The sequence below is a fragment of the Cladophialophora psammophila genome (assembly GCF_000585535.1).
Source record: "Cladophialophora psammophila CBS 110553 chromosome Unknown aczJe-supercont1.26, whole genome shotgun sequence".
NCBI lineage: Eukaryota > Fungi > Ascomycota > Eurotiomycetes > Chaetothyriales > Herpotrichiellaceae > Cladophialophora > Cladophialophora psammophila.
In genome coordinates this window covers 68,318-92,945 of record NW_006912947.1, presented here as the reverse complement: position 1 = coordinate 92,945, position 24,628 = coordinate 68,318, and the positions used below count along the sequence as shown (strand labels likewise).

At 52.4% G+C, this 24,628-nt stretch overlaps 10 protein-coding genes across 10 annotated transcripts in view; 2 read left to right on the top strand and 8 right to left on the bottom strand.

Moving 5' to 3' along the window:
• Window positions 1–180, bottom strand: part of A1O5_11458 (uncharacterized protein) — a gene marked incomplete at both ends in the record, with an annotated part of 1,539 nt that extends 1,359 nt beyond the window's left edge. The window contains one exon of the mRNA XM_007752030.1: window positions 60–180. Within this exon, the coding sequence (XP_007750220.1) occupies window positions 60–180 (121 nt within the window). The remainder of the gene's footprint in view (window positions 1–59) is intronic.
• A 699-nt stretch (window positions 181–879) lies between these two features.
• A1O5_11457 (uncharacterized protein) lies at window positions 880–2,103 on the bottom strand (the record flags this gene model as incomplete). The annotated part of the gene is made up of 1 exon (XM_007752029.1): window positions 880–2,103. One exon carries the CDS (start codon window positions 2,101–2,103, stop codon window positions 880–882), a length of 1,224 nt encoding a protein of 407 aa, XP_007750219.1.
• A 537-nt stretch (window positions 2,104–2,640) lies between these two features.
• Window positions 2,641–3,192, bottom strand: A1O5_11456 (uncharacterized protein; the record flags this gene model as incomplete). The annotated part of the gene is made up of 1 exon (XM_007752028.1): window positions 2,641–3,192. The coding sequence occupies one exon, from the start codon at window positions 3,190–3,192 to the stop codon at window positions 2,641–2,643; it is 552 nt and encodes a 183-aa protein (XP_007750218.1).
• A 748-nt stretch (window positions 3,193–3,940) lies between these two features.
• A1O5_11455 (uncharacterized protein) lies at window positions 3,941–5,479 on the top strand (the record flags this gene model as incomplete). The annotated part of the gene is made up of 1 exon (XM_007752027.1): window positions 3,941–5,479. One exon carries the CDS (start codon window positions 3,941–3,943, stop codon window positions 5,477–5,479), a length of 1,539 nt encoding a protein of 512 aa, XP_007750217.1.
• A 1,892-nt stretch (window positions 5,480–7,371) lies between these two features.
• A1O5_11454 (uncharacterized protein) lies at window positions 7,372–8,178 on the bottom strand (the record flags this gene model as incomplete). The annotated part of the gene is made up of 1 exon (XM_007752026.1): window positions 7,372–8,178. The coding sequence occupies one exon, from the start codon at window positions 8,176–8,178 to the stop codon at window positions 7,372–7,374; it is 807 nt and encodes a 268-aa protein (XP_007750216.1).
• A 714-nt stretch (window positions 8,179–8,892) lies between these two features.
• Window positions 8,893–10,509, bottom strand: A1O5_11453 (serine/threonine protein kinase; the record flags this gene model as incomplete). Its single annotated transcript, XM_007752025.1, has 3 exons — window positions 8,893–9,094; window positions 9,150–10,378; window positions 10,438–10,509. The coding sequence occupies 3 exons, from the start codon at window positions 10,507–10,509 to the stop codon at window positions 8,893–8,895; spliced, it is 1,503 nt and encodes a 500-aa protein (XP_007750215.1).
• Window positions 10,510–11,593: 1,084 nt separating this feature from the next.
• On the top strand, window positions 11,594–17,247 carry A1O5_11452 (uncharacterized protein; the record flags this gene model as incomplete). Its single annotated transcript, XM_007752024.1, has 7 exons — window positions 11,594–11,772; window positions 11,823–12,678; window positions 12,729–14,397; window positions 14,446–14,845; window positions 14,908–15,522; window positions 15,578–16,637; window positions 16,732–17,247. The coding sequence occupies 7 exons, from the start codon at window positions 11,594–11,596 to the stop codon at window positions 17,245–17,247; spliced, it is 5,295 nt and encodes a 1,764-aa protein (XP_007750214.1).
• Window positions 17,248–17,987: 740 nt separating this feature from the next.
• A1O5_11451 (uncharacterized protein) lies at window positions 17,988–19,919 on the bottom strand (the record flags this gene model as incomplete). The annotated part of the gene is made up of 1 exon (XM_007752023.1): window positions 17,988–19,919. The coding sequence occupies one exon, from the start codon at window positions 19,917–19,919 to the stop codon at window positions 17,988–17,990; it is 1,932 nt and encodes a 643-aa protein (XP_007750213.1).
• Window positions 19,920–20,265: 346 nt separating this feature from the next.
• On the bottom strand, window positions 20,266–21,120 carry A1O5_11450 (uncharacterized protein; the record flags this gene model as incomplete). The annotated part of the gene is made up of 1 exon (XM_007752022.1): window positions 20,266–21,120. The coding sequence occupies one exon, from the start codon at window positions 21,118–21,120 to the stop codon at window positions 20,266–20,268; it is 855 nt and encodes a 284-aa protein (XP_007750212.1).
• A 741-nt stretch (window positions 21,121–21,861) lies between these two features.
• A1O5_11449 (uncharacterized protein) lies at window positions 21,862–22,983 on the bottom strand (the record flags this gene model as incomplete). Its single annotated transcript, XM_007752021.1, has 1 exon — window positions 21,862–22,983. The coding sequence occupies one exon, from the start codon at window positions 22,981–22,983 to the stop codon at window positions 21,862–21,864; it is 1,122 nt and encodes a 373-aa protein (XP_007750211.1).
• Window positions 22,984–24,628: the final 1,645 nt, after the last annotated feature.

Sequence of the window (24,628 nt, the reverse complement as noted above, 5' to 3'; positions counted from 1 at the left end):
AGGAGGAGGAGGAGGAGGAGGAGGAGGAGGAGGAGGAGAAGGGGCTCTATTGTGAGAACGCGGGAGGTGGTGGTGATGATAATGATGGTGTTGGTGGTGGTAAGGGCCAGTCGGCTGGCCATTTGGCGGGGTAGTGCGCGCGTGCGAAGGCGGCTGGGTCACCTCTGTATCATCTGCCATCGCGACCTGTCAAACCGCATCTTTTTGCCTTTGTTTGAATGTTGCAAACTCTGCGTCTCGCCTGTGATGTGCGATGATGTGCGGTGTCGAGTGCAGTGAACGAAGGATGAGGAAGAGTGGAGAAAATGGTGGGCTTGTCACACAACAGGATGCCGCAGGAAGGGACAGTGACAGAGACAATGAGATAATGAGATAATGAGCTGAAAAAGATAATTTGCTGGCGTCGTTACACGAGGCCAGACAAGGGTAGATGGATGAATCGGTGATCCTGACTCCTGATTCCTCGGATTAACCACCGACAAGAACCAGTGTGTGTGTGTGTGTGTGTGCAAAAAGACACGAGGCGTGCGAGATGCACGCCATATCCCGTCTTCCCGTCTTTTGGCACACGATTCAGGGCTACCAACCAGAGCGATGGTCCGGACGAGGCGGGAGGGGAGTCGAAATGGAGGGGCAAAAAGTGAAGTGTTACTGACTAAACCTCCAAATGCGTCTCCGGAGCCTCCAAAATTAGCATGTGATTCCACCGCGCCGCCTGCACCAAGCTCCCACCTACTGTACCTATTTCTTGCAGCAGTCACAAGACAATATACCTGTTCCTATCATCAAAACTCCTGTCCCTGTTCTATTCAAGGCAGTCTAAGAAACCGCAGGTGTATCCATGCGGTCAATCAATATTAGCAAGATCCTCGTCCTCCCTTACCCAGACGATTGCTCTGCCTCCTTCTCCCATTCAGCCAACGATTTCTCGCCCGCTCCCTTCAAGTATGCCTCATATTCACCGATTCGCCTGCCGCCTTCCTCCCAGCGACTCCGGAACTCGCTCCTCTTCGATTCGCACAAGTCATTGAGAGCCGGCCAATACACCTCGTGATCATACTCGAACTCGACAAGCCCTCCACTTTCCTTGAGCAGCTGTTCCCGCGGCACATGTAGTCCCATATCTTCATTGAACTTGATCTTCTCTCTTGTCAAGGGGTCAATGAACGGCGTGACCAGCTTGAAGAAGCCCCAGATGTAGAATGGCACATTGGTGACGAGGGCGCGACCCAGCCTCTCCGGATAGTGATTCTGAAGGATGTTCAACGTCTGCTTGCCCTGCGATAGCGTTGCGCCTTGTCCAGACTTGGTCTCTGCAAAGTTGATGAGCAGCGCGAGGGTCTCTTGCCCTGGTGGCATCAGATCGATTGCCCGTTCCAGCATGAACACCAAGTGCTGAATCTGCCGATCACTCCGCTCGGTGTTCTGTTTGGATGGTCGCAGGTATTGGCATGTCCGCCCCTGAATATCCCACCCCAAGATCACCTGCTTGCCCGTCGCATTTTCAATCGAGATGTACTCTTTTGTATGCTTCTCCAACCCATACTCGCGTCGCCAGACCAAGGTATTCCTCAGTCTTGTTTCCGATTGCGCCACGTTCCAATTTGTAGCCCTCAAATAGCGGAGTAGACATTCCCGAGTAAGGAACATGCGCTCTGAATCGGTCAGGGGTGTGGTCTTTGATCCTCTCGCAGAGGTCTCTGGGATCTCGGTCCATGTGGACACGTTCTCGAGGAGACTTGCATATTTAGTCTCTTGTTCCGTCGTCAACGCCGGTTTAGTGGAAGGCTGTGAAGTCTCCAGAGGTTCGGCGAGCGGTGTCTTGATCAGGCCGTCGCCAGCGGTACGTGGCAGGTTCGGTATCTTTGGGACGGGCGGGGCGGGCGTGGCTCCAGCCTCAGGTTGCGTGTCTCCCGCGCTGGCATTCGTTGCAACTGCAGCCTCGTGGGCTGCTTGGGCATCATTTGGAGGCGGTTCTGTGGTCTGGGCGGTCTCATCCTCTAGCTTCACTTGATCAATGCTGGGCGCGAGATCTGCGGCCGCTTTTTCAGGGTCAGTTAGCCCATTGGGCATCACAAGAGTGCTCGCAACCTCAGCAGCCATGCTAGAACGCCGTGGACGGGGAACAGGATCCGGAAGAACAGATCAGTTGGGTCCTGTGATACGGTAGGCTCACATTCTGGACGGAGATAATAAATTCCAGATGGGTTGGGAAAATCGGTCAAGCTGGATCGGAAGCCCCTGTTGCCGGTCAGCCTGATCAAGCCACGACTAGCCATACCGCTTCTAGCTTTTCGGACAATAATCAAAAGGTACGGAGTATAATATATCCCCTTGCCTTCATTACAGCCGCTCCAAAACTAGCAATAGAGGAAAGAACATTCAGGGCGCATATCGGCCCCTAATCACAGGTTGAGAGGAGTTCCATTTTCTGTTACGGAATACTATCTCGTTTGTGGCTCCTACTCTTTCAAATCGTGTATGCACCACGCCGATTCACCTTCGGCAGCCAAAATAACGATACAAGGCCGTTCACAGCTCCATAGAGTTGTTTGTTCTGATGGTTAGAACGATTGTATCGACAGCGCCATTTGATGACCTTGCTGTGGATTGTGCCATACTTTCCACCTCCATCACGTCTCAAATGTTGAGCGCCTTGGCGTCTGCTGGGGGTTCAGCCGCATCGTTCTGAGAGAGTTTCCGCCATGTCAGCCGAAGAAGTCGCTTGACTCCCTCCCACTCAGTCGGACATTCTGGTCCTAAGATGATGTAGTCCTGGCCGTCTTCCTCAAACAGATCTGCACATCGGATCTGGAGGGTGTTGATCCAGTTGGGTTGGACGCTGATTTGAGCGTGGTGGACGATCTTTTGTGGCTTTCCGTCTTCTTCGTCGAGGTAGAATGGCCCGCAGTACGCGATGGTCTTCTTTGCTGCATTGGCTAGCTCTTGTGTAGTGCCCTCTTTCCAGTCACGGTCGAATGATTTGAGATCCGCCTCTTGGAGCAAAGCTGCCATGTAACCATCGTTGCTGTACATGATCTGGCCTTTGCACTCCTTGCCCATGGGGTAGACGATGTCATCCGTGTTGTCAAGGTTGATGGCGACGTACGACACCAGGCCCCAGGTGCCAACGACGCGGGACCGGAAGGACGCCATCTCGGCAGATGTTGGGGATTCAATTCCGTCAGGCATTGTTTTGGTAAGCTGTGCCAGTTTAGGAAGGATTGAAGTTCTGATCTTGTTCAGATGGGAGGAAAGGAGCTTTCAGGGCATACCGAGTAACAAACATGGGGAAACCCAGGGGAAGGAAATTGAGTGACAGCAAACTCAAGAGCATCAGACGAGCAGGGGAATGGCAGGAACTGACCCCTTGACAGAAGGGAAGGAGCATGACAGTCCTATCCGGCAGCATGTGGTCAAATTTGATTCACCTATTCCTCCCATGCTTCACAAGAACTTTTATCAGACCAACAACAGGCTTGGACAACCTCATGACCCATCATTCACTCCTCACAGAGGTGACTAACTCTCAACGCAAATCTTGGCTATTTGTTCTTGAAAAGCAGGAGGTGTTCTGCTAACAGACACTCTGAGCACAAACTCCTACCCTCATGCATCCGTTCGCAGGTAGACCTGGGTCGTGATAGTTCACACATAGAGAGTGAGAGTGAAATTAGAGAGAAGTGAAAGAGCTCTGCTTTGTATCTGCTGCCAGAATGGCACTCTGGCTCCTTTACTCTGACGTAGCTGAAGAAAACTCTGTGCTCCACCGTACCGCGACGTCAGGCAACATGTGCAAGCATGCGTTCTTGGTGAGAGTATCTATGTTTTATGTCGCAGAGCAGGTCTCCGGTTTGATAGCGACCCTTTTCAGTCTCAGGGGCCTGCTGAATCACTGCATGTCCCAATCTACCCGGACATCCAAAACACCGCCCTCAAAATGCCGCCACCCATACCTAACCCCGCAAAGCGGATGACTGCAAACCCTGCGAGACCCGTTGCAAGGTATCGTCCTGGCAAACCAGTTGCGGAACAAGAATCGTCTGACGAGGATGAAGAATCAGAGGAGGAACAGCAGCGACCACCGCCCCAGAAGAAGCCACAAACCACCAGACCACAGCCAGTGAAGCCCCAACCATCTAGAAAAGAGGAAAGTGAGGAGGAAGACGAGGAAGGTTTTGTTACGGACGAGGAAGAGGGTGCCAAAGTTGGCACGACGGGAGCACCAAAACGGCCAGTTACGGGTATAGTCCCTCCGGCCAGGCAACTCCCGGTAAAGCAGGAGTACACAGGAGAAGAATCCGAGGAAGAGGAGGAATCAGAAGAGGAGTCTGATGAAGAAGAAGAAGAAGAAGAGACTTCGTCCGAAGAAGAAGTGCCCCGGCGAAAATTCCAGCGCCCGACATTCATCAAGAAGTATGATCGAAAACCTCCCACTCAAGCCTCCGATGGCCATCCTGAACCGGCTACGAATGTCGCAATACCAGATCCGGAAGTGGACACTCAAACTCGCCGTCTCGCCCAAGCCGAGCTTTTGATCAAAGACAAGCTGGAACGCGATGCTCTAGCCCGCGCCCAAGGTAAAAAGGCATGGGATGACGATGACGAGCTAGTGCCCGAATCCATGGTGGACGATACTGACGGTCTCGATCCGGAAGCTGAATACGCGGCTTGGAAGCTTCGAGAGCTAAAGCGCCTGAAGCGAGATCGCGAAGCACTGATCGCACGGGAAAAGGAGATCGAAGAAATCGAACGGCGGCGCAATTTGACGGCGCAGGAACGGGAGAAAGAAGATAAGGCATATCTCGAAAAACAGAAACAGGAGCGCGAGGAAGGCCGTTCTGAAACAGCATTTCTGGCACGATATCATCACAAAGGCGCATTTTTCCAAGGCGACGAGACCGCGGAGTTGCTGAAGAGGAGAGATGTGATGGGGGCAAGATTCGAGGATCAGGTCGCCGATAAGTCTACTTTACCCGAGTACATGCGACTGAGAGACATGACAAAGCTGGGGAAGAAGGGGAGGACGAGATACACGGACCTGAAGGGAGAGGATACGGGCAGGTTTGGAGAGGAGGTCAAGAGATGGAAAGGCAGTGGCGGCGGAGGGCTCGGAGCGAGGACAGGAGACTTTGACAACAGAGGTTTGGACGAGCGCTTCTTACCCGATGATGACCGCGGAGGTGGACGGACCGGTCCGACGGGTGCGAATGCAAGCGTTGTTGCTCAGCGACGCGACCGAGATAGGGAGGGAGATGGGAACAAAGACGGAGACAGCTATCGGCCTCGAGACAGACAACGTGATCGTCAAGGCGACAGAGACCGGGACAGAGACTGGCGGAAGCGATCATATTCTCGGTCCAGATCGCGCTCCCGCTCCCGCTCGCGTTCTCCTCGACGAAGGAAGAAAGAGCATTCGTACGAGCGAGACTCACGAGATCGCGAGTACTACAGACGCAAACATCCTGCGAGAGCCTGAGAAGGCGCGTGGCGGCACGATGACAGATGGATGCATCGTCGCCCGTTTTTGGCTCGTTGATGCTCGAGGAGTGCAAGGGATCGTCCATGAGCGGCTTGACTTGCTGCAAGAGCAGAGAGGAGAAGAGAGGAGCAATCTGGTCACAAGCTCCCGAATGTCTTGACGACGAACGCGATCTCAAAGATTAATCCTGCACAACTTCCATTCCTCCGCCCTTTGAGTGTCCACATGCGAGCGATCACAGCCATCCCAAGTACTATTATCCTCGATAGCACCCACTCTGTATATATGTGTGCGCCGATTGAACGGACGCGGCGAATGACAAGAGCTGGTTGATTGATTGATTGTCTGTGTGTCCATCTGCCCGTCTGCTTGTCTACTTGCATGACCCAGCGACTGTAGTTCGCCCGGCAAACCAGTGCTTTATCACTAAACCTCGTCATAGCCTGACTCTCCCTCTCCCTCTCTCACGTACTTTCTCTCCCTCACTCATCTCATCTTACTTCGTCTCACAGGATCCCAGTCAACTGCCGGCGCTGGGCTAGGGGTATTGACACGCTGTGACGCAGCAAACGAACAAGCCCCGTTTGCCACATCTCCATCTCCATCTCCATCACCTCCGCGATATATAAAAGATCGCTTCCTCCTGTCCCTTCCGTCTCTTGGCCCTGCTTAGTTCTGCTTTTCTTCCATTCCCTCTCCTTCCCTTCCTCGCTATCCTCCTTTTAGTATCGTCCTAACGTGAGGACCACACGACCGACCGACCAAAAAAGAAAAGAACAAGGGGACAGGTCCCCGAAAGTCCACAGAATCCGCAGCGAGTTGAGACAATTTATATCAAAACTCTGAAGCTTTTTGAACCACTCCGGGGGAAAGTGGAATCAAAAATGGTGGTTTCAGGTAAAACTTGCTCGAATTCTGCATCACTCTTTTCCTGTGGTTCACGAGAAGATAGAGGGAGGCTCATTGTTGGAATTTGAACTGTAGGAGCCTATTCCACGGTCGTCAACTCAAGGGCGTTGACTACGCCACCGGGCGACCTAGACCAGGCGTGTGCCGCGCTCCAAGCGAATGCGTCTCCAAGACCGCCGACACCGCCATTACCGCTGCATGACCGAGCCCATGCTGTCCTCTGCCTCCGCGCAGGTCCAAGGCCGTTGATTCCCCCGGCTGATGTTGGTGCATGTCACGGTATAAAATCCCCTATCCTGCTTCCTCCAGATCTAGTTCCGCAATGGTGGGTGCATACTGACAGATCTTTGACAGGCATTTCCAAACTCGATCCCATTCGACCTCAGACTCCTCCTCCACAGCCCCAGGGCAGTCGCAAGTAGGAAGGAAGGAGATTCCGGGTGCATAGATATATTCGGGATTGAATGCCCCATTTGGCCATTCTCCACCAGAGTGGCTCGCGCTGGCTCAGTGCAAACTGGTAGAATAACTGAACTTGAGCCGTGGCCCAGCGGATAGAAGTTGTTGTGAGGATCGGGAAGAACGTCGAATTTGACGACGCTCGAAATGGAATGGTTAGAAATGGACCATGATATTGAAGTGCTGGGTATAGAGCTGGTAGAGTCTGCTGTAGACTAGCGGCTTCTGGCAGCGATATCAGTTGGATCCGGCATCGTCAGCCTGTTTAACAGCTTCGAAGACAACAGCTTTGGGTTTACGACACCGTGTGCCTTGGGCTGGGGCTGTTAGCTTAATCATCGATTGCAGAAAGTGATAGGCAACAATCTGGAGCCCATCCCGCAATTCTCTTTGAGCATTTTCTTCCGTCTTCGGTCCATCCATCTGGTCACTTCTCATCCTTATTCATGCGTCACATTTCTTCTTTGGTAGCATTGGTGCCCGTAAAGTATTGCGGCAATCCCGTGCCTGGATGTCCCCTCTCACTTAACACCCTGCCTCTCCAACTCCCTCTCCCGTTCCAGCACGCTTTCGTCAAACTTGATCAGAAACACCGTCCGGTTCGGCCAGACCTCCGTCCCGGTGTTATGCGCACTTGCCTTGCAAGAAAATCCTGCACCGTCACATACCCCCTCGATGATTCCCGCAATGTACGCTGCCACACTCAACTGGGACATCTCCTTGGGAACCGAGATGTATTGGTTGGTGAGGGGCGTGTTGTCTATAATCATATATTCCCCGGGATTGGTTGTGGATTGCTCGAGGGAGTCGGCGGGACGGGAGAATAGTAGTGGATAGAGCTTTGTTGTCAACAGTGTCAAGAGAGGGAGTAGCCGTAGCGGTCGACTTGCACCTGACCCAGAGCCGCTACTCGACGACCCTCCACTTGATGAACTCGACCCCCCTATTGGCGACGTTCGATAGAGTAGCAGATCCAGTAGCTTCAACCCCAACGGATAGCCCTGCTCGTTCAGTCTCTTCTCAAAATCCTGTATCCCCTTCACCCTCTTATGCGCGTACGCGACCATTTCCATGAACAGGTAGGCGAAACTGGCTCTCGACAGTTCGGCATTCCGAGAGCGGTTGAGGTTGCGGTCGTAAATGGTTTTGCGGGTTGAAGGGTAACGTAGGGTTGAGATCGAAGTAATGCTAGTGGGAGTGCCAGATGTACGGTCTGGGAGAGGAGTCCCGGCGATGCTGGATGAGCCAGAGTATTGGGGAAGATGTCGTGAAGGGGAGCCGGTATGTGAAGGCGGGTAGTTTGTAAGGGCCGTTGGAACAGCAGCCATGGCGCGGAGGTGATTGCGGATGAAGCAGCGCCGAAGGACTAGATTGCTTATGACTTGTAGCCAGGGAGTTGGATGTGTAGGGAAGCGAACAATGCGAGGATGATATTGTCGAGAGGCCGAAAGTGGATGCTGCTGGCAAGCGACCGCCGCGGCTGCGATTCCGGAAGTTTAACAACACGACCAACACCTCTCAACAGTCAATATTCTATCTGCCACGAAGGAGCAATATGATCTATATGCCTAAGTATTTACTGCCTGATCGTCTGGGAAATGGCAAACAGAAGCTAAATCGTCGGTAGGATGCGCTGATCATGATCAGAAACCGATATTATAACCTCTTCCTACATTGTGAGTATCTGTCAACTTGGCCCACGCAAGCATGTTCCCACAATGATATAGATGGGTATATCATGATGTGACGAGTCGATCAAGATGGTTTCGTGACTCTGGTCTCATAAATTCTCCTCCCGCCGGCCAAAAAAAATTGTGGCTATGAGATTGAAGCCTTGGGTCACCACACCCAGTCGGGCTCCTCGGAACGGCTCTCATCCCGTCTCGTTGCCAATCCTTTCTAAGCTGGTGCCCCTCTAGGCTACTCTGCGGCATCGAAGCCTGGAAGTGGCTCATCAGCACAATGAACGTAATCATATGCTGGATGTAGGCACAAGAGCGCCTAGTCCTCTCGGATCTTGGATTTAGCTGTTCTTGAGGTCATCAGTTCTTTGCCGGTGCTTCTTTCGCTGTCTTCTCCCCATCCCATTCATGATACGCCTTCTGTCGTTGTCTGGAATTCCACTGTAGAGTCCTTGAAATGCTGTTGACCCAATCCTCGCTTCGGCGTCCAGGTGGCATGACGTTAGCAAACGGATACCTAGAGGCCGAGATGGTCACATAGTCGCCCGGAAATAGTTCAATTCTGGAACGGAATCAGCAAAATGTCCATCTTACAGGGACAAGGTGTAAATCCTTACCTTTCCCGCCCGTCAAAACTTGCCCACGAATTCGATCTTGCATCAAAGGGCACTCCCAGTCGAAGAACCATAGTATCAGGAAGTATTATCGGTCGGAATGACAGAGTATGTGCACAGATTGCTGTGACCAGAATAACGGGATTCTCTGGGTGACATAGCGATCCTCCAGCAGCAAGGTTGTAGGCAGTAGATCCAGTGGGGGTTGCAACGCAAATTCCATCTGCTTGAACTGTTGTAAGGTGTTCTTCGTCTCCGAAAAGCTCAATGGTCGACATTGTCGGATTGGGGCCCCTATCGACGACGATATCGTTGAGAATCTCAAATGTCCGGTCCGGTCTATGAGTATTTCGATCATCAGCTTCCTCTCCAATCAGCTCTTCCACAATGTCCCGGCATTCGGCATCGTCGGCTCGCTTGTTGGAGCGCATAACAGTGCCCTCGAACCGCAATCTCAAACTAATCGTCACGCCATCTTTAAGAGCCTGCGAGAGTATGTGCTGGTAATTGTCGAAATCAAACTTTGTAAGAAATCCCAATGAACCGAGCGCAAATGATAGCACAGGTGGCACTACTCTCTGGAACAGCCAGCTCGCATAAAGCACTGTCCCATCACCGCCCAATGTCACAACGAAGTCGAAGGTGTGGGGGTGCCTCCGGGCCAGGTCGGCATCCCAATACCTCAGCCGCTCTCGAAAGGAAGGATCCTCAGCAAAGAGACCCTCGGCATCGAACAACGGGCTGTCCTTCAAATTGTCCTCCACGTATACAATATAAGGTACGGGTCTGTCCTTGGAAAGCAACCATCTTGTCACCTCTCGTGTTTTGGTAATCAATGTCTTGTCGTATATTTTGGTGAGCAGGAAGATGGCCCGCACCCTGAGTTTCACCTTGAGATTACCCAACCTCTTGGCCATGGTCCTCACACTCACGGCCATGTCACTCAATTGTTTTTTCGTGAGCAGGCGGGATTCTGTCGCGCGGATCTCCTCTTTACTCAGATTCTGCCCATTGACATCTGACCTCGAACCCGGCTCTATTTCGTCGATCTGTTCCAGCTTTGACTCGACTTTGGGTTGTTGACCCAATGAGCTTTTCTCGACCAGTTTGTGGACCAGGCACTGCGATTTCGTGCGTTCGGCCTGGATTCTCTTAGGCTTCTCGACTGTAGGAGTTTCCGCAAGCACGGTGGAGGATTTGCGTCGGCGGGCAACTTCATTGTCGAAGACAACCTGGGGAGCAAGGACGAGTTAGGCGGAGCGGGTCACGCTCGAGGTACTCTCAAACTCACTTCTATCTTTCTGTTGTAGTCATCCTCGCTGCTAGAACCATCGTGGAGCTTTGGGAGAGTCGCTGTCAGCATCATAACGACTCATCTTGTGCGGCTATACCCACATCATCGGGCAGGCACTCGCTTATCCTTCTGCTCACTTGAGGGGCATCCCTTGAGGCCGACATAACGGAGATGAGGAGAGGAATGCAAAGGAATGGTCGAGGTGAGGATATTCTCTAGGACTTCATTGCTGGTACAGTCGAAGGCCAGTAACGGTTGGCGACCCGTGTTGAAAGTTTAGCCAGATTTGAGACAAGGAAAGGTGCCACTGCCACCAGATGCCTTGTCCAATAATGACGACACATAAGGACTAACAAGTATACAACAGCGCAGACAGCCCGAGCCCTGTCCCCCTCGCCCTGTCCCCCTCGCCCCCTCGCCGCCAAGCAGGCTTATGTAATGCAGATTGGACGGTGCGATGACTAATCAGCCCCTTTTCGGCAAACACCTACCAGAACCTCCTTCGCAGCCTATTCTGGTAATTTAACACTGTGAGAGCCTTCTTCTCATCCACTCCCCAACTTGTCAAATGTCACTCCAAGACTGTAGTTCATGATGTTTTCTCTGCACGCTTTGCACATTATCTACCTCACCGTGTCTTGCCTACTGTCCCAGGCCGCTGATGCCTGGTCCTCAATGACACCTGATGAGTGTCAAAGGGTCCGACAGCTCTGGAGTGGCAGGGATCTGCGTCAAACCTAGTGGATGTGGGCACTCCGTACTGAGTATGAGGTAGATAACGGGCGTTGCAGTGGCCGCAATTCGACTGCCACTTTCATGACCTCTCTAGACATGGCAATTTCGAACCATGCAACCCTATGCCTTGGTGAATGCCGCGATGCTGTACCGGGTAGTTTAGGGGTCATCAGCCACAATGAGAGATGAGACAGGCGCCACTGCAGGGGCAACACACAGTCCACCATGGCCCACCCAGTGCCAACCTTTAGCAAAGCCACTCAATACTCAGACCTCCGCCGCTCATTATAAACCAAGGCATGCAGCATGTTCGATTAGTTTATGCATTTGACCTTCACCTACTTTATCGATGCAAAACATCTTTGGCTTGACCAGCCGATAGAAACAAAGGGCCTTTGTTTGGGACTCTTCCGTCGCCATGTGTGGTGATGAGACTTCAGCCAGAAAGGAGGCTCGAAACCTAGTAGAGGGAATTAAGAAGCACTATGGGTATCTTACCGGAGAGACCCTCAGCCGGATTCCCGACCTGGCTGTTCGCGCAGAAGTGAGCAATGCGCTGAAGGCAAAAGATAGCTTGATTGGTTCAACTATTGTCACGTACTGGAACTCACGCTCTTTAGCAAACCATCGCTGACATTGTTGATCAGGCTGGCCAAAAACCTCTACACGAGCAATGCTCGTTTTGTGTTCGAATTGCTCCAGAACGCGGATGATAACAAATACACCAAGACCCATGACATGCCTTTCATATCTTTCCACGTCTATCCCCGGAAGATCGTGGTTGAATGCAACGAAGATGGTTTCACACTCGAAAACCTCAAGGCCATCTGCAGCGTAGGCAAGAGCACTAAAACAGGTGCTCAAGGTTACATTGGAGAGAAAGGGATAGGGTTCAAATCGGTCTTCATGGTCGCATGGAAAGTTCTCATCCACTCTGGAGACTTTTCCTTTTATTTTGAACATCGAAAGGGTGACAGTGGAATGGGTATGATTTCGCCCACCTGGAATGAACCCGAACAGACTCTCCCAGATGCACTTACAAGAGTCACCTTGTTCCTGCACGATTCTGGCGATGCCGCTTTTCTTGCAAGTCAGCGGGAAATGATATCCGCCCAGTTCCACGAGCTCCAGGACACTTTTCTTCTCTTTCTAAAGAACATCCGGAAGATTAATCTCAAGTTCTATGATGACGACCAGAACGTGACCGAAGAAGTTGTTCATTTCCTCGAGAATTCCGCTCGTGGTTCCAAAGCAACAATCACAATGAAAACCATCACCGCTGACCGGTCCGAGCAAATCTCAAGAACCTACCATGTTACGAGGTATATTTGTACTGGCCTTGAGAAAAATACCAACAGAGAATATTCAACAGAAGAAGAAGTGCAGAAGAAATACTCCGAGTCGGAGATTGTCCTTGCCTTCCCGTTGGCTCCTGATTCAACCCCTCTGGTGGAGGCCCAAGATGCTTTTGCGTTTCTGCCACTTCGCACGGCTGGGTTTTTCGTATGCTCTGTTTCCCAATTTCGACGTGAACTTGGACTAATAAAAGCTAGTTTCTCATCCAAGCTGACTTCGTCACCGAAGCGAATCGACAAGACGTTATTACAGCGTCGCCTCGGAATCTAGGGCTTCTCGATGGCATCGCACATGCATTCGTCAAAGCAGTTCGGGAGTTTTGCGATCATCCTACTCTAACGTATCAGTGGATGAGATACCTCCCAGATCCTTTAAATGCTAATTTTCAACCTTTCTGGAAGCGACTTGTTCACAAAATCCAAACCCTTCTAGAATCTACGCCAGTGCTACGTTCTCGCAACGAGGGGCCTTTGGGACTCATCAAGTCGCTCGGGATTCTGGAACCCGAGGGGAAAGATGAGGACGGCAACCCGCTGTGGGACGATATTGTCCCATTTTGTTACCTATCTCCCGCATACAGTTTCAATGACCTTGAGATTTTGCGTTCTTATGGACTTGAAGTGGTTTACATGGAAGACCTTGTGGATCGAGCTGAGGCAGACCTTAAATTGCCACGTTCAAGGATGAAGACCTCAAAAGATGAGGATTGGCATTCCCGTGCCGCAAAGTTGCTTGCGTATCCCTTCTCCGAAGGGTGGGACGGCTTGAAGGTGGAGGTGAAAGCAATGCGTCTTATACCGTTGCAGAGCGGTCAATGGATATCTGCCAATCAGGGTCCGACTTACTATGCAAGCAGCGCTGGCGTCCGAATTCCGAGAGACCTGGGACTAAACTTAATCGATCCAGACGCGGCGGCAAACTCTGCCAGAAAGATCCTATTTGATTATCTTGGTGCAACAGAGGCATCAACCGATCATGTTCGAAACGCAATATTTGAACGCTATCGTTCCTCTGCAAGCGCGCCCAATGTCAACCTCCAGACCTCTCGAAAACATCTGGAGTACCTGTATCTGACCCAGAAGCATGAGAGTGTCGTTGTGCCGCTCGCTTTCAGCCGTATATATGTTTACTCAGAGGGAGAAGAGGCTCTTTTCCCGGGGAAGGTAGATGTATACAAAGCCGACAACAGCGACTACGGCGTAAAGAAACTGCTGAAAGCTACGCCACCTGGCCCAAAGCCGGGTGATGGCGCGCCAGGGCTTTCTGTTCCAATCTTGCACCGAATTTATCAAGAAGACATCCCAGAAAGTCCACCAGGACATCCCTTGACCTGGAACGGCTTCCTCAACAAGTACCTCAACATTCAGCTGCATCCAAAGCTAATCCGCGATCCAGGTAACGAATCAGCATCCTTGACCGACATCACCTACTATCTCCAACAACACCGTCCAGAAGTCTTCTTGCCGGCAGTTCGCCGTTTGTGGTTGACTGAAGGTCGAAAGATCGCATCCACAAGATCAGCTGTCGAAGAAATGCGCTGCATGGAAGTCCTTTGCAGAGGAGGCCGTAAGATGCCGCTTGAGTTGACATACTTACCCACCCCCTCCCTCGAACGTTTGCAAGCACGCTACATGGCTGATTCCGAGTATTTCCCATTTTTGGAGCTGCCGCTTCCGCCGAGTGATGACGCTGAGTCCAATACATGGGAATTTCTGTGCACACATTTCGGGGTCGACCGAGATGACGAGTTGCACTTTTTTGTGTCAATTCTAGACTCCATTGTAGATGCAAATAAATCTGCCGAAACTGTCACGAACAGCCCGAGACTCTATGGCGTCTATAGCCGCATTCAGGCCGGCCTTCAGGGTGGCCAGATCACGAAAAGTGAGATCAGGTGTGTGAAAGTCCTGAGAGGGATTTATATCCCATCTTTTAGCTCGCAGGTGCTAATGGCTTTCAGGGAATTATTCGAAGAGAAGTCTGCCATTTTGATCCCAGAGGGCCGTGGCCAACGTGCTGTATGGGCCCGACCTAGCCAGTGCCTGTGGGATGGCCCTCAGGATATGCAGACCAAATATCCGGTGAAGACTCTATGCCAAGCATTCTTGACAGCGTCTGGACCCGGGGATAGTTCGCTTGAGCAGTTCTTCAGAACCACATTGGAACTCCCGGATTGCTCCTGGACGCATCTTGTGGACGAGCTCAAACATCTCAAGACCTCTGGTTGCACGGATTTCGATCAAGTCAACAGCTTATACAACCTGATCAATGAGTTGGTCGGCAAAACCAATGTCGATGATGTCCAAAAGCTCAGGTCAGATTAGCTCACTCCTGTTGCAGGACTAAAGCCCTAAAGTCGCGCTAACAACATCCCAGGGAATCCATCGAGGACGATGCCTTGATCTACGTGAATGTGAGTGGACGTCACAAATGGTGTAAGATCTCTGAGTGTTTGTGGGCGAGCACAACAACGATAAGAGGCCGGACGACTCTCAACGATCATTATGAAGACTTGAAAGATTTCTTCGTAACCGTGCTTGGGGTTTCGGAATTAAGCCTTGATATGGTGCTAGACGAACTAATTGAGAAAGGCGCCAGGCAAGCATCTGTAAAAGAAGTCAAGGACACGTTGCGGACATTGGCATTGCTCCTGTCCTCCAACACTTCAGTCGCCTCATCGAGGAGAATCCTGAACAGTCGAGTCTTTCCGGTCAGGTATTCTAACGGAAAAGTCGCCTTGCGGACATCTACGACCGACTTTGGAATCGTGGACCGTCAACGTCTTGGAGAATTGTTCGCTCGCAAAGCAACCCTCCTTGACTTCAGCTTGGACGAGGTTAGGCAGCTGAAACCATTCTTTGCCTGGTCCGGTCTGGAGAACCGATATCTCTCCAACATGGTCAAGGAGATTTCCCGAGTCGACGGCGGTGAGCCTGACCTCATAACCGACCGAGATCGAGATATTTGCTGGAAAGCTGGAGGGCTTTTCCGGTGAGTTGCGGAAGAGGAAGAGCCATGAGAGCCACACTTTTGACTATGGACACAGGATAGCCGCCCACTACAACAGCCCCCGTGTATCGGAGAACGACCGTTCTCTCCAAGACCTCTTTCGGAATGCTCGAGTCTATGAGACAGATGGGATCTCTTCCTTGCTAGTTTTACCCCAGGGTGGACAAGAACTACCGGTCGAACTCGAAAGGAGCGAACTTCACATTCGTGAGGACGAGTCGGGACTTCGAATATATGTCCCCAGAAACCCAAGAAGCCAGGACTTTTGCTACCTTTCCAAGCTGCCGCCGCGGCTTTTCGAATGGATGATGACTCACTTCGACACGCAAATCCGAGAAAACATTGAGCCAGAAGGTGTCCTGGTTGTCACGAAAATTTTGAATGCCAAACTGTCATCTGTTAATTGGATACTGGAGGAAGCTGGAATTATGGAAATTCCTGGCACGGCTATTATTGACGACCAAGTTGTTGCTGCAGACCCCGATCCAGCGGATCATGAGAGTGGGGCCGAAGAATCCGAGCAAGATGAAGATGAAGAACAAGCCTGGCCGTCCGATCGCGAAGATGAAGGCGAGGAGGCTGAAGAGCAGTCCCAAACAGTCGAAGCCTCCCACGACCGAGGAATACGATTCACGCCCACTACGTCCAATGAGGGCAGCAATACATTGATATCTTCGACTTCTACATTTGTCGCAACGACAATATCCGCTCAATCGTCCCACTCTCGGGCCATCTCTGGAGTCGTTTATAATCATTCACGGCACCGACCAGCTGCTGCAGGCTCCTCAACATTGTCGCCGTCTCCGCGAAGAATTGGCGATGAGAGGACGGCTCGCCGCGATGCGACGCCTGACATGGTGGACATGCTTGCGTTGGACGAGGATGCAGGATACGTGGCTCTTCTGGACAACGTAATCACCAAAGCCAGGACCACGCTGTTCCCCAGTATCGGATCGTTCGACATGTCACAATTGCTCGACAGCCTGCCCCTCGACTCGGATGTCTTAGCGGATGAGTACCCTCTTGACGCCTGCCGGTTCAGATCGGCGACGCAGCGAGAGCGCGATAACAAGGTCGGCGCGGCCGGTGAGCTTTTCGTGAGTCCCTCCCCTTCCCCCCCTCCTTCCCCAACTTGCCTATATCCCCGGGCGAAACAGAAACTGACATGTCCACTCACTTCGTTCGTCAAAGGTCTTCGAGCTCCTGTCCAACCTCGACCCTGCCCTTCCAGGATTTAGTCATGAGAACTGGCAGAGTACGATCCGGAAATACGTCCGAGTGCATCCGCGGTACGGGCGCATGGACGACTGGCTGGGCCGCGAGACCGCAGACATCACGTACGACGACGCCTCGGGCGCGCTCACCGCCCTGCTGATCGACCAGGGCTATCTCGCCCGTGACGGCTGGGCAGGAAGGCGGCCCATGTACTACATCGAAGTCAAGTCGACGGTAGGGCCGTGCGGCCGCCCATTCTTCATGAGCAAGTTCCAGTATCAGCGCATGCAGAATCTCTCGACGACGGGACGCGAGGACTCTCCTTCGCCTCCTGCTGCGGCGGCGGAGGCGATTTACGTCATCTTCCGCGTCTTCCATGTCGGCAGGGACGTTCCCGGCGTCCGCATCTACATCGACCCCGAGGCCATGAGACGAAAGGGCGACCTGGTGTTCACGGCGGAGAACTGGTCCGTCGGTCCAGGTCGGGTCTGAGAAGCCACGTCTCCAGAGGAGGAGGGAGCTTGAGAAGATCTACGTAGCTCAGAGCACTCCTGTGGGCTATGTAGAGGTTGGAAATCCAAGCACGGCTACTCCGCATACTGTACTTGTAGATAGACCTAGCTACAAGCCCAGCCCCAGCTCCACCTCCATACAACCTGTTCTAGAAGATATATCAGAAGCTTAGGCATGTCAAAACACACACAGTATTAATATACTTCTGGCAAGGCAACTAGGTTTCCTATATATGTACCTGGCGAATGATCTTATCTACCCAGTACAGTACTGTAGCATTCCCCCTTGCCTCTTCTCCCCATCCAAGCAACACTACATGGCTGACCGGCTGGCTGGCTACTTCCCAAGAGCGATCTCTCCTGTAGATAGATAGATACCTGTAAGACAGAAGAGGTACAGAGGTAAGATTAGTTTCTACCAGGGCCTTCCGCGGTCTGGACCAGACTGGACCGGACTAGAGAGGACTGAATCGGGGCGATACTACGAAGGGAAAGGGTAGTCTAGAATAATACTACTACATAGGTAACTATATCACTACCCTAGATAGATATATGCCAGCACCTCCCATAGTATATGCAAATCCGTGCGCGGCCCGACTCATTCGTTCATTCATGCATTGGGTATCATAATTTAAGTCCTGTTCGTAAAGTCATAACTCTTTTTTTGGCAGAAACTTGCAAGGTGCTTCAGCTGCCTTGCTCAGCTGCGCTCGGCTTTGTTCATGAGACCGACACTGCAGGCGTCCCTCCGGCAGACGGGTCTTGCACGACATGACTGGATACGTCGCGCTCGGTCTTCAGGTTCGTGACAGGGAATATCATCGCCCGGTCCTGCGTCTCCGATTCTCCCGTGGGCGCCTTGACGGGCGAGCTGCTCTTCGAAGAGGCAGAGTCCGAAGCCTGAGACATCCCACTAGAGGGAGTCACGTCGGATTCTGACTCTGCCATTTCGTCATTGTCAAACAGTCTACTTGACGGCTGCTCTAGTTCGACAATCTGCGCTTGGTCAGGGTCATCATGCATCTGACAGGGTTCTCCCTCAAGGCTCGTGGTGACGGAGGCCTTCTCCATTGCTACTTCCACTTCTGGTCGAGAAGGTGGTGGCGAGCTAATAGCCTCGTAGAATAGCATGAACCCATTGCCCCGAGCGAGTATTTCCTCTTCTGAAATCCTGGTAACCCGCTCGTCGTTGAAGGAATACCAATCTTTATCTCGTTTTCCCAAGGCAATATAGTGACCATCGTGATGACTGCCATAATGCGTCACAACGCACTTCAGCTCGTACACAGCTTCGACCGACTCATCGTTCTGGTCAAGGGGGGCACACCATCGGCGTAAGAAATCCAATCTCGCAGGGACTCGGACCTGAGCAGTATTCTTCAGCTGGTTTCCGTAGTTATCGAAAATGCTTCGGTTGATGTGAAGAACCAGGTCTCTAGGTAAGCGTCCGACGGTGATCTGCTTCGCTTTGGTCCGTAAGATTGGCCTTCTCTTCTTCTTTGGCTTGGCAAGTGATCGCTCGGATCTCTTCTCCTCGTCTTCTGACGATTCCGTCTCGCCATGGACCAGCTTTGTGCAATTCTCACATTCAACTCCTTCAACTTCTTCTGGTGCTGTATATTCATTGAGCAATTTCTCAACATCGCAAGCGCCCTGCAATCCCAGGTTCAGGGTGAGGCAGTTGAATTGCGTCAGGGACAGACCCTCAGTGAAGCCACAAGTCCTGCATTCAAGGCTCTGTGCAGTCATGCCGTCAACAGGATTCCGCATTCCGCATTCCCTCAAACCTGCTGCTGGGAGACCGCCAATCCTCCTAGTCCATGACCCTCCCGAGCCCTGCTCTTCCACAGACGCATCTATGATGGCATCCGTTTTTCCAACTGTCCAGAGACATTCTAGACCGGCTATTGTAGCGCGTTTCAACTTGTTGGCGTATTGATTGGCCTCCTTTTCGACCGCGTCGAGAACACGCGAGAAATACTCCTGAGCATCCTGCTGTTGCCAGCTGTCCATAGATTTGAGGACCCTCGGAGTCCAGAGAACGGTGGTCCGCGAGCCCGAATCTGATAACTGCTCCAGAAAGGTCACCAGGGCTCGATGGGTGGCTGCAGGAATATCGTATCGGTCACAAAATTCCAGGCTCTTCTCCAAATACTCGATGAAAGCCGGTAAGGAAGCCAATCCCTGTAGCACACTGTTTTGATAGCAGGAGTTGTCCCAGTTGCCCAAACCAGGAGGGCCAGTCTCGTGGCTCAAAGACATGTATGATCCGGACAAACTCCTGACCTTTCGAAGTGCAAGGGGCAACTGCGGTTGTCCCAGGATCATCCTGAAGGCCTCCTGTTTTGCAATCATGTCTCCGAAGTTGACTCTCTTGAATTTTGCTTCCTCCGGGCTCAGATGGCCCAGGCGAACCAGGCTGTACTGCATGGCGTAGATCACAGGAGAAGGGGTTATGTACACGACGAATTCGTAGATGGCTCTTTTGATGGTCGAGGGCCAGGCGTCGAAGAAGGACAGGGCATAATATCCCAGGAGCAGTAAAGCAAGGGTAGAGATGATCTTGGTCTGGGTTGGGTATGAGGTGCTCTGATTGTCAGAGGGGACGTCGTAGAACGGGCTCTCGTTTGCCCTAACCGGGAGGTTGTTCATGTCGAACTGGAGGACGCGAGAAGGGAAAGGACAGGAAGATGCAGAGGAGCCACAAGTTGGGTAGATGCTTTCCCATCGGTGACAGTGGAAAGCCGTTCACTCTTTGCCAAATATTCGAAGAGGAGGTGAACGGCGGGCGTGATCGTAACAAGGCTGCGTTTTGGATGACGAGTCCCGAGTACATGCATCTTGTAAATCACTTCGTACCGCCGCATCTCGAAAAGGCTTGGCAATTTGGAATGAGGTTTTTCATCCATCCCATCTACTATGTACCAGAAATAAGGGCCAAACACGTCTCAATTGCGAGGATTTCGGAAATGAGCATCACAGGCGGCGGGCATCTCGTCTAATTATCGTCATCTAAAGCTGCAGCCTTGCGTTTTGGCACATATCTACTTCTGGCTGTCGAGGAGACCTTAGGTTCATTCTGTCCGGTGCTCGCAACCAATGTCGCCTCCGTTGACACTCCCTGACCGTCGCTATCGGGGTCGTCGTGGAACATCGTGTCACGAGAGTCTTTCTTGGTTGATTCTCTGGCATCTCTAGCTTCTCGTGAAACCCGCCGCCGGTCTTCTAGCTCCCTCAATGCACGTTCTGGTCGGCCAGTCACATTCTTGACCCACCACTTCTCCCACATCCAGTCCAAAGCCTGCTCCGTCATTTTTCTCAGATACATCAGATTGGGAATGTCAGCATGGGTGACTTGGTGGCGGAGATCAACAAATGTCTGCGGCATCCCAATCGTGGCGGCGTGAGTGTACATGGAGGTTTCACCCTTGGCGGCGCTTGCTGAGAATCGAGTCACGTCTTCTCCCTCGGGAGTATCGTCCCGAGTCATCTCGGCGGCATATGAACGAGCGACATCACGGTCAACGAATCCATTGACAAACCTCGCAAATGCCATGGCATAGATGCTCTGCATGGCCGAATCAGAGATGACCGTCCCTGATGATGACCTCCTGCGTTCATCGTGAATTAAAGCCTCGGTCAAGCTTGCGGTGGCTACCATCGCCGGGGGCAGTTGACCGGCTTTGAACAGCCAGAGATTGACCCGGTCAATCGCACGCTGCCTTGTGTCTCGCGAAGAGTCAGATGCGATGATGGAGGAAAACACTTCCTGTTTCGCATGGCGGGGGAAGAACCAGTCTCGGACCATAGCTAATTCAGAGTCGTGTCGCCATGGTGGAAATTGCAAAATCATGGTGCTGAGCGTTGGGACCGCAGCAGATGCGGAGGGCTGGTGAAAATTTCGCGGTGAGAGATCCGGTCCTCGGATCACGGCCGGCACTGGAGAAGGGAAAAGGTTTGAACGGATCAGGGCGTGGTCATTCAGTATGTGGAGAGACAGCGGTGATATCGAAGCGACAGGGAGGGCGCATACTGAAACGGTCAAGAGCAGGACACGGGCTTCATGCGGCCTTTTGCTCAACGGTCTCTGGTTGATCCTCCCGGGGAAGAGTCCGTCAAGTGGTGGGTGAGGGAAAACGGGCGACCTGAGATGAGTTGATGTGGTGTTGGAATTCGCACGTGACTTACTCGCCCCCAGCCAATGAGTGAGTAGCAGTGGGTCAGTGTGGGACGCGGATATGTGCCTTGCACTCATTGGCTGGCAATCAAGCGCATTCCTCGACAACCACCTGCATGATATCCAAACTGAACTTGGTTGTCGAGGGTCAAGGCTAGAACAACGCCCTGAGCATGCCTTCTCGCGGTCCACATGGCACAGGCTTTCCGTAGATGGTAATGTCTCAAGTAATACATGATATCTTCAAGGTTTCTAGTAATCTAGCTCGTACATAGGGCCCGGTAATCCTCTTCTAGGTCGCCACATGGGGGGGGGGGGTATCATGGCTATAAGAACATTTTGTGAACGCTGCAAATTTGCCACCAAAGTCCACCTGTTGCCAAATGGCTCGTCGTAAATTTCATCAAGTCGTGAATGTCACGCCCAACCGTAAGAATGCCCGGACGGGTAATAGGCGCTGTTCAGCTGCCTTAGCGTCGAAAGATATTTGATTGCCAGAGAGTCAGGCTGTGCTTGCATGCCAAAGGTCAGATGGTCCGCGATGGACCGACTTTCATACTCGGCGGTGCCAGAATAACCCCACACTGAATCATCATCCTCCTCGTCCTCCTGCTGAACCCCTGGTTGGCCGGTTTCGTCCTCTTCGGCGTCCTCAATGTCATTTTCTTCCTCTTCCTCTTCCTCTTCCTCTTCTTCTTCTTCTTCCTGTTCGACCGGTTCAAATGATTCCTCTAGCTTCAATCCCTTTCTCCCCGAGCCCGCAGACCCACTGAAGAGCAGACACGATGATTGGACTTCGGCAGGCGAATCATACAAACCCATGCCGATCAGTTCCTCCGAGTCAACCTTCGAGGTCGAATGGCTGGTGTCAAGAGACAAGGTGTCAAGCCCAAGGTTCTGCAGTGGACGACAGTCTGGGGAGGGCGGTGCTGTTGTTACGTTGGGTGCCATCACAGCCTGATTCAAACCCCAAAGCGGCTGTGAAAATGGTTGTTGAGAATAGAGCGGAAGGGAGTTTGGTTCGGGCTTGACTTGGCTTTGGCTCAGCCACATTTGGCCGAGGTAAGGTTGACCTTCGAATAACAAGCTCGGATCTTGGACGGGCAGCTCATCGAGCGGCGTGAAAGGCTCTGAAAATTGAGGCTCGCTCATGGACGGATGAGAGATAGGCGTGACAAGGCCGTTGACCTGAGCCGTCGAGATATTCCATGTAGACAGGTCTTGCTCGTTGGGAACAGAGTTGAAAGTGAAAAGGGCCTCGAGAGAGTTCGGATGCCAACTGACGGGTCGAGAGCGAGTCGTCTCTGAATTCTGCCATTGCGTGCCGGAGCGGAGATGGTCGACGACAGAGCGGGTTCTGGTCGAGGTAGAGGCAGCAGTCATCGTTTTCCTTCTTCCCAAAGTCCGTGGGCTGCTGTTCCGGCTGCTCGGTTTGACGACTTTGTTGGGTCGGACAAAATAAGACGACACCGTGGCGGAGAGAGCAGGATTGTAGGTCGCTTCCGGAAGAGAGCAGTTGTATTGCTGATAGGCATCCATGATCAGGGTGGTATTGGCGGACAGAGAGAATTCAGAGCATCCAGAGAATTGTGTGGTCTCGACAGCCCATATCTACTTCCCGATCGAGGGGACAAACGGAGTTTGTGGCAAGGGCCAAGTTGATAGTGGATATGGTCCCAAGGGAGACAAGGCGAGATTAAATTGGCACATCGGTTGCGGCGGGGGAGAAACTGGTGCTACTGCTGGAGCCAGTGTTGGTGCTGGTGCTGGTGCTGTTACTGCTGCAAGCAGTAGCCAGAGTTAGTCAATACAGGTGTATGTGGGCCAGGGCCCGGCGAGGGTGGAATAGCTTGACCCAGAGCCAGGGTTTGGCGAGGATAAAAGCGCAAAGCCAAAGCATGACGAACATGACTCCAAGACAGGTACCAGCAGGGGATGGGTTTTATTGGCGGGTCACAGTGAGTTTGCCAGGTTTAGGACCAAGGGGAAGCGATCAGGCGAGATGCGTCAAGAAAAACGGGCGGCGGCGGTAGCGTAGGATGTGGAAACCGGGGCAAAAGGGAATGGAATGGTGGAAGGCGGGAAAAGACTGGCTAAGCCCAAAAGCAGCGCACTGGTGCGCATACTTCTAGGGATTTGCGTTAATGTCATGGCCGAGGGTGATCTAGAAAGAAAACAGCCCACAAGGGGAAGAGAATGCAGAGCGGCAAGGGGAGCCTGTCGACCGGGAGAACGGTCAGAGTGCGAGGGGCGAGGAGTGTGGATCGCAACAAGTCGGCGGATGGATTGGATGGCATTGACCGAGTGACAGATTTGACAGATGCGCTGAAGGAATTCGTGGCAGCCTGGAACCAAGGCTGTCAGAGTTGTGTGAAGAGAGCGAGAGCCAGAGGACCATGCGTGGAGGTCAGAAGTGAGGTCAAGGTGGAAAAGTATCAAAAGGAGGCTATTCTTTTTAGCTCCAAGTTATCCGGCAGCGGGCAACTGGATCATGCGAGTGCCAGAATCATCCTGGAGATGGGGTTTGAGGGTGGCTCAGCGTGAACCTGGGTCAGACACGGGAGCCACAGAGGGGAAAAAGAGCGGAGGTGGCCAGGAAGAAAACGTCTGATGCATCTTGCACAGCCAATGGCGTGAGGAGACGATGAGGTTGGAAAGGAAACGCGGCAGACACGGGATGACGCGGTTGCATTTCTCGACCGTTGTGTTGAAAGAAAAAAAGTCAAACAGGGTCAAAGGAGGGTCGAAGACACAGCAGGGATGCAAGGTTTTGGCGTCGATGTGGTTCCTGAGAGGCGAGAGAGGTGGAGGTTGAGTGGTCAGAGATGATTTCCCAAAGCTGGCGTGAAAATCCTCAAAACCCTCCAAATCGTGTTTTTTTTAGCGCAGCCAGGACGTACAAGTCATGTTCCGGATATCTCGTAAAGCCCAGCTCTTGCGGTGCCGCACGTTCAACCTCGTAAAATGGACTAGGTTAGGTTTGAGAGGGATGATCGCGAGGGAGGTGCGAAGGAGGTACGAGGGAGGTCAAGGGAGAATGAGGAGCTTTGGCCGATAGCCCTGCTGGTCAAGGTTAGCCGCCATCCATCGGGTCGGGAAGGGTTTCTGAAATTAGTGGAAGTTGGGAGTGGGCAGGGATGGAAGCAAATCGAGAAAAATCCCCATGAGTCAGAAGCAGGCATGC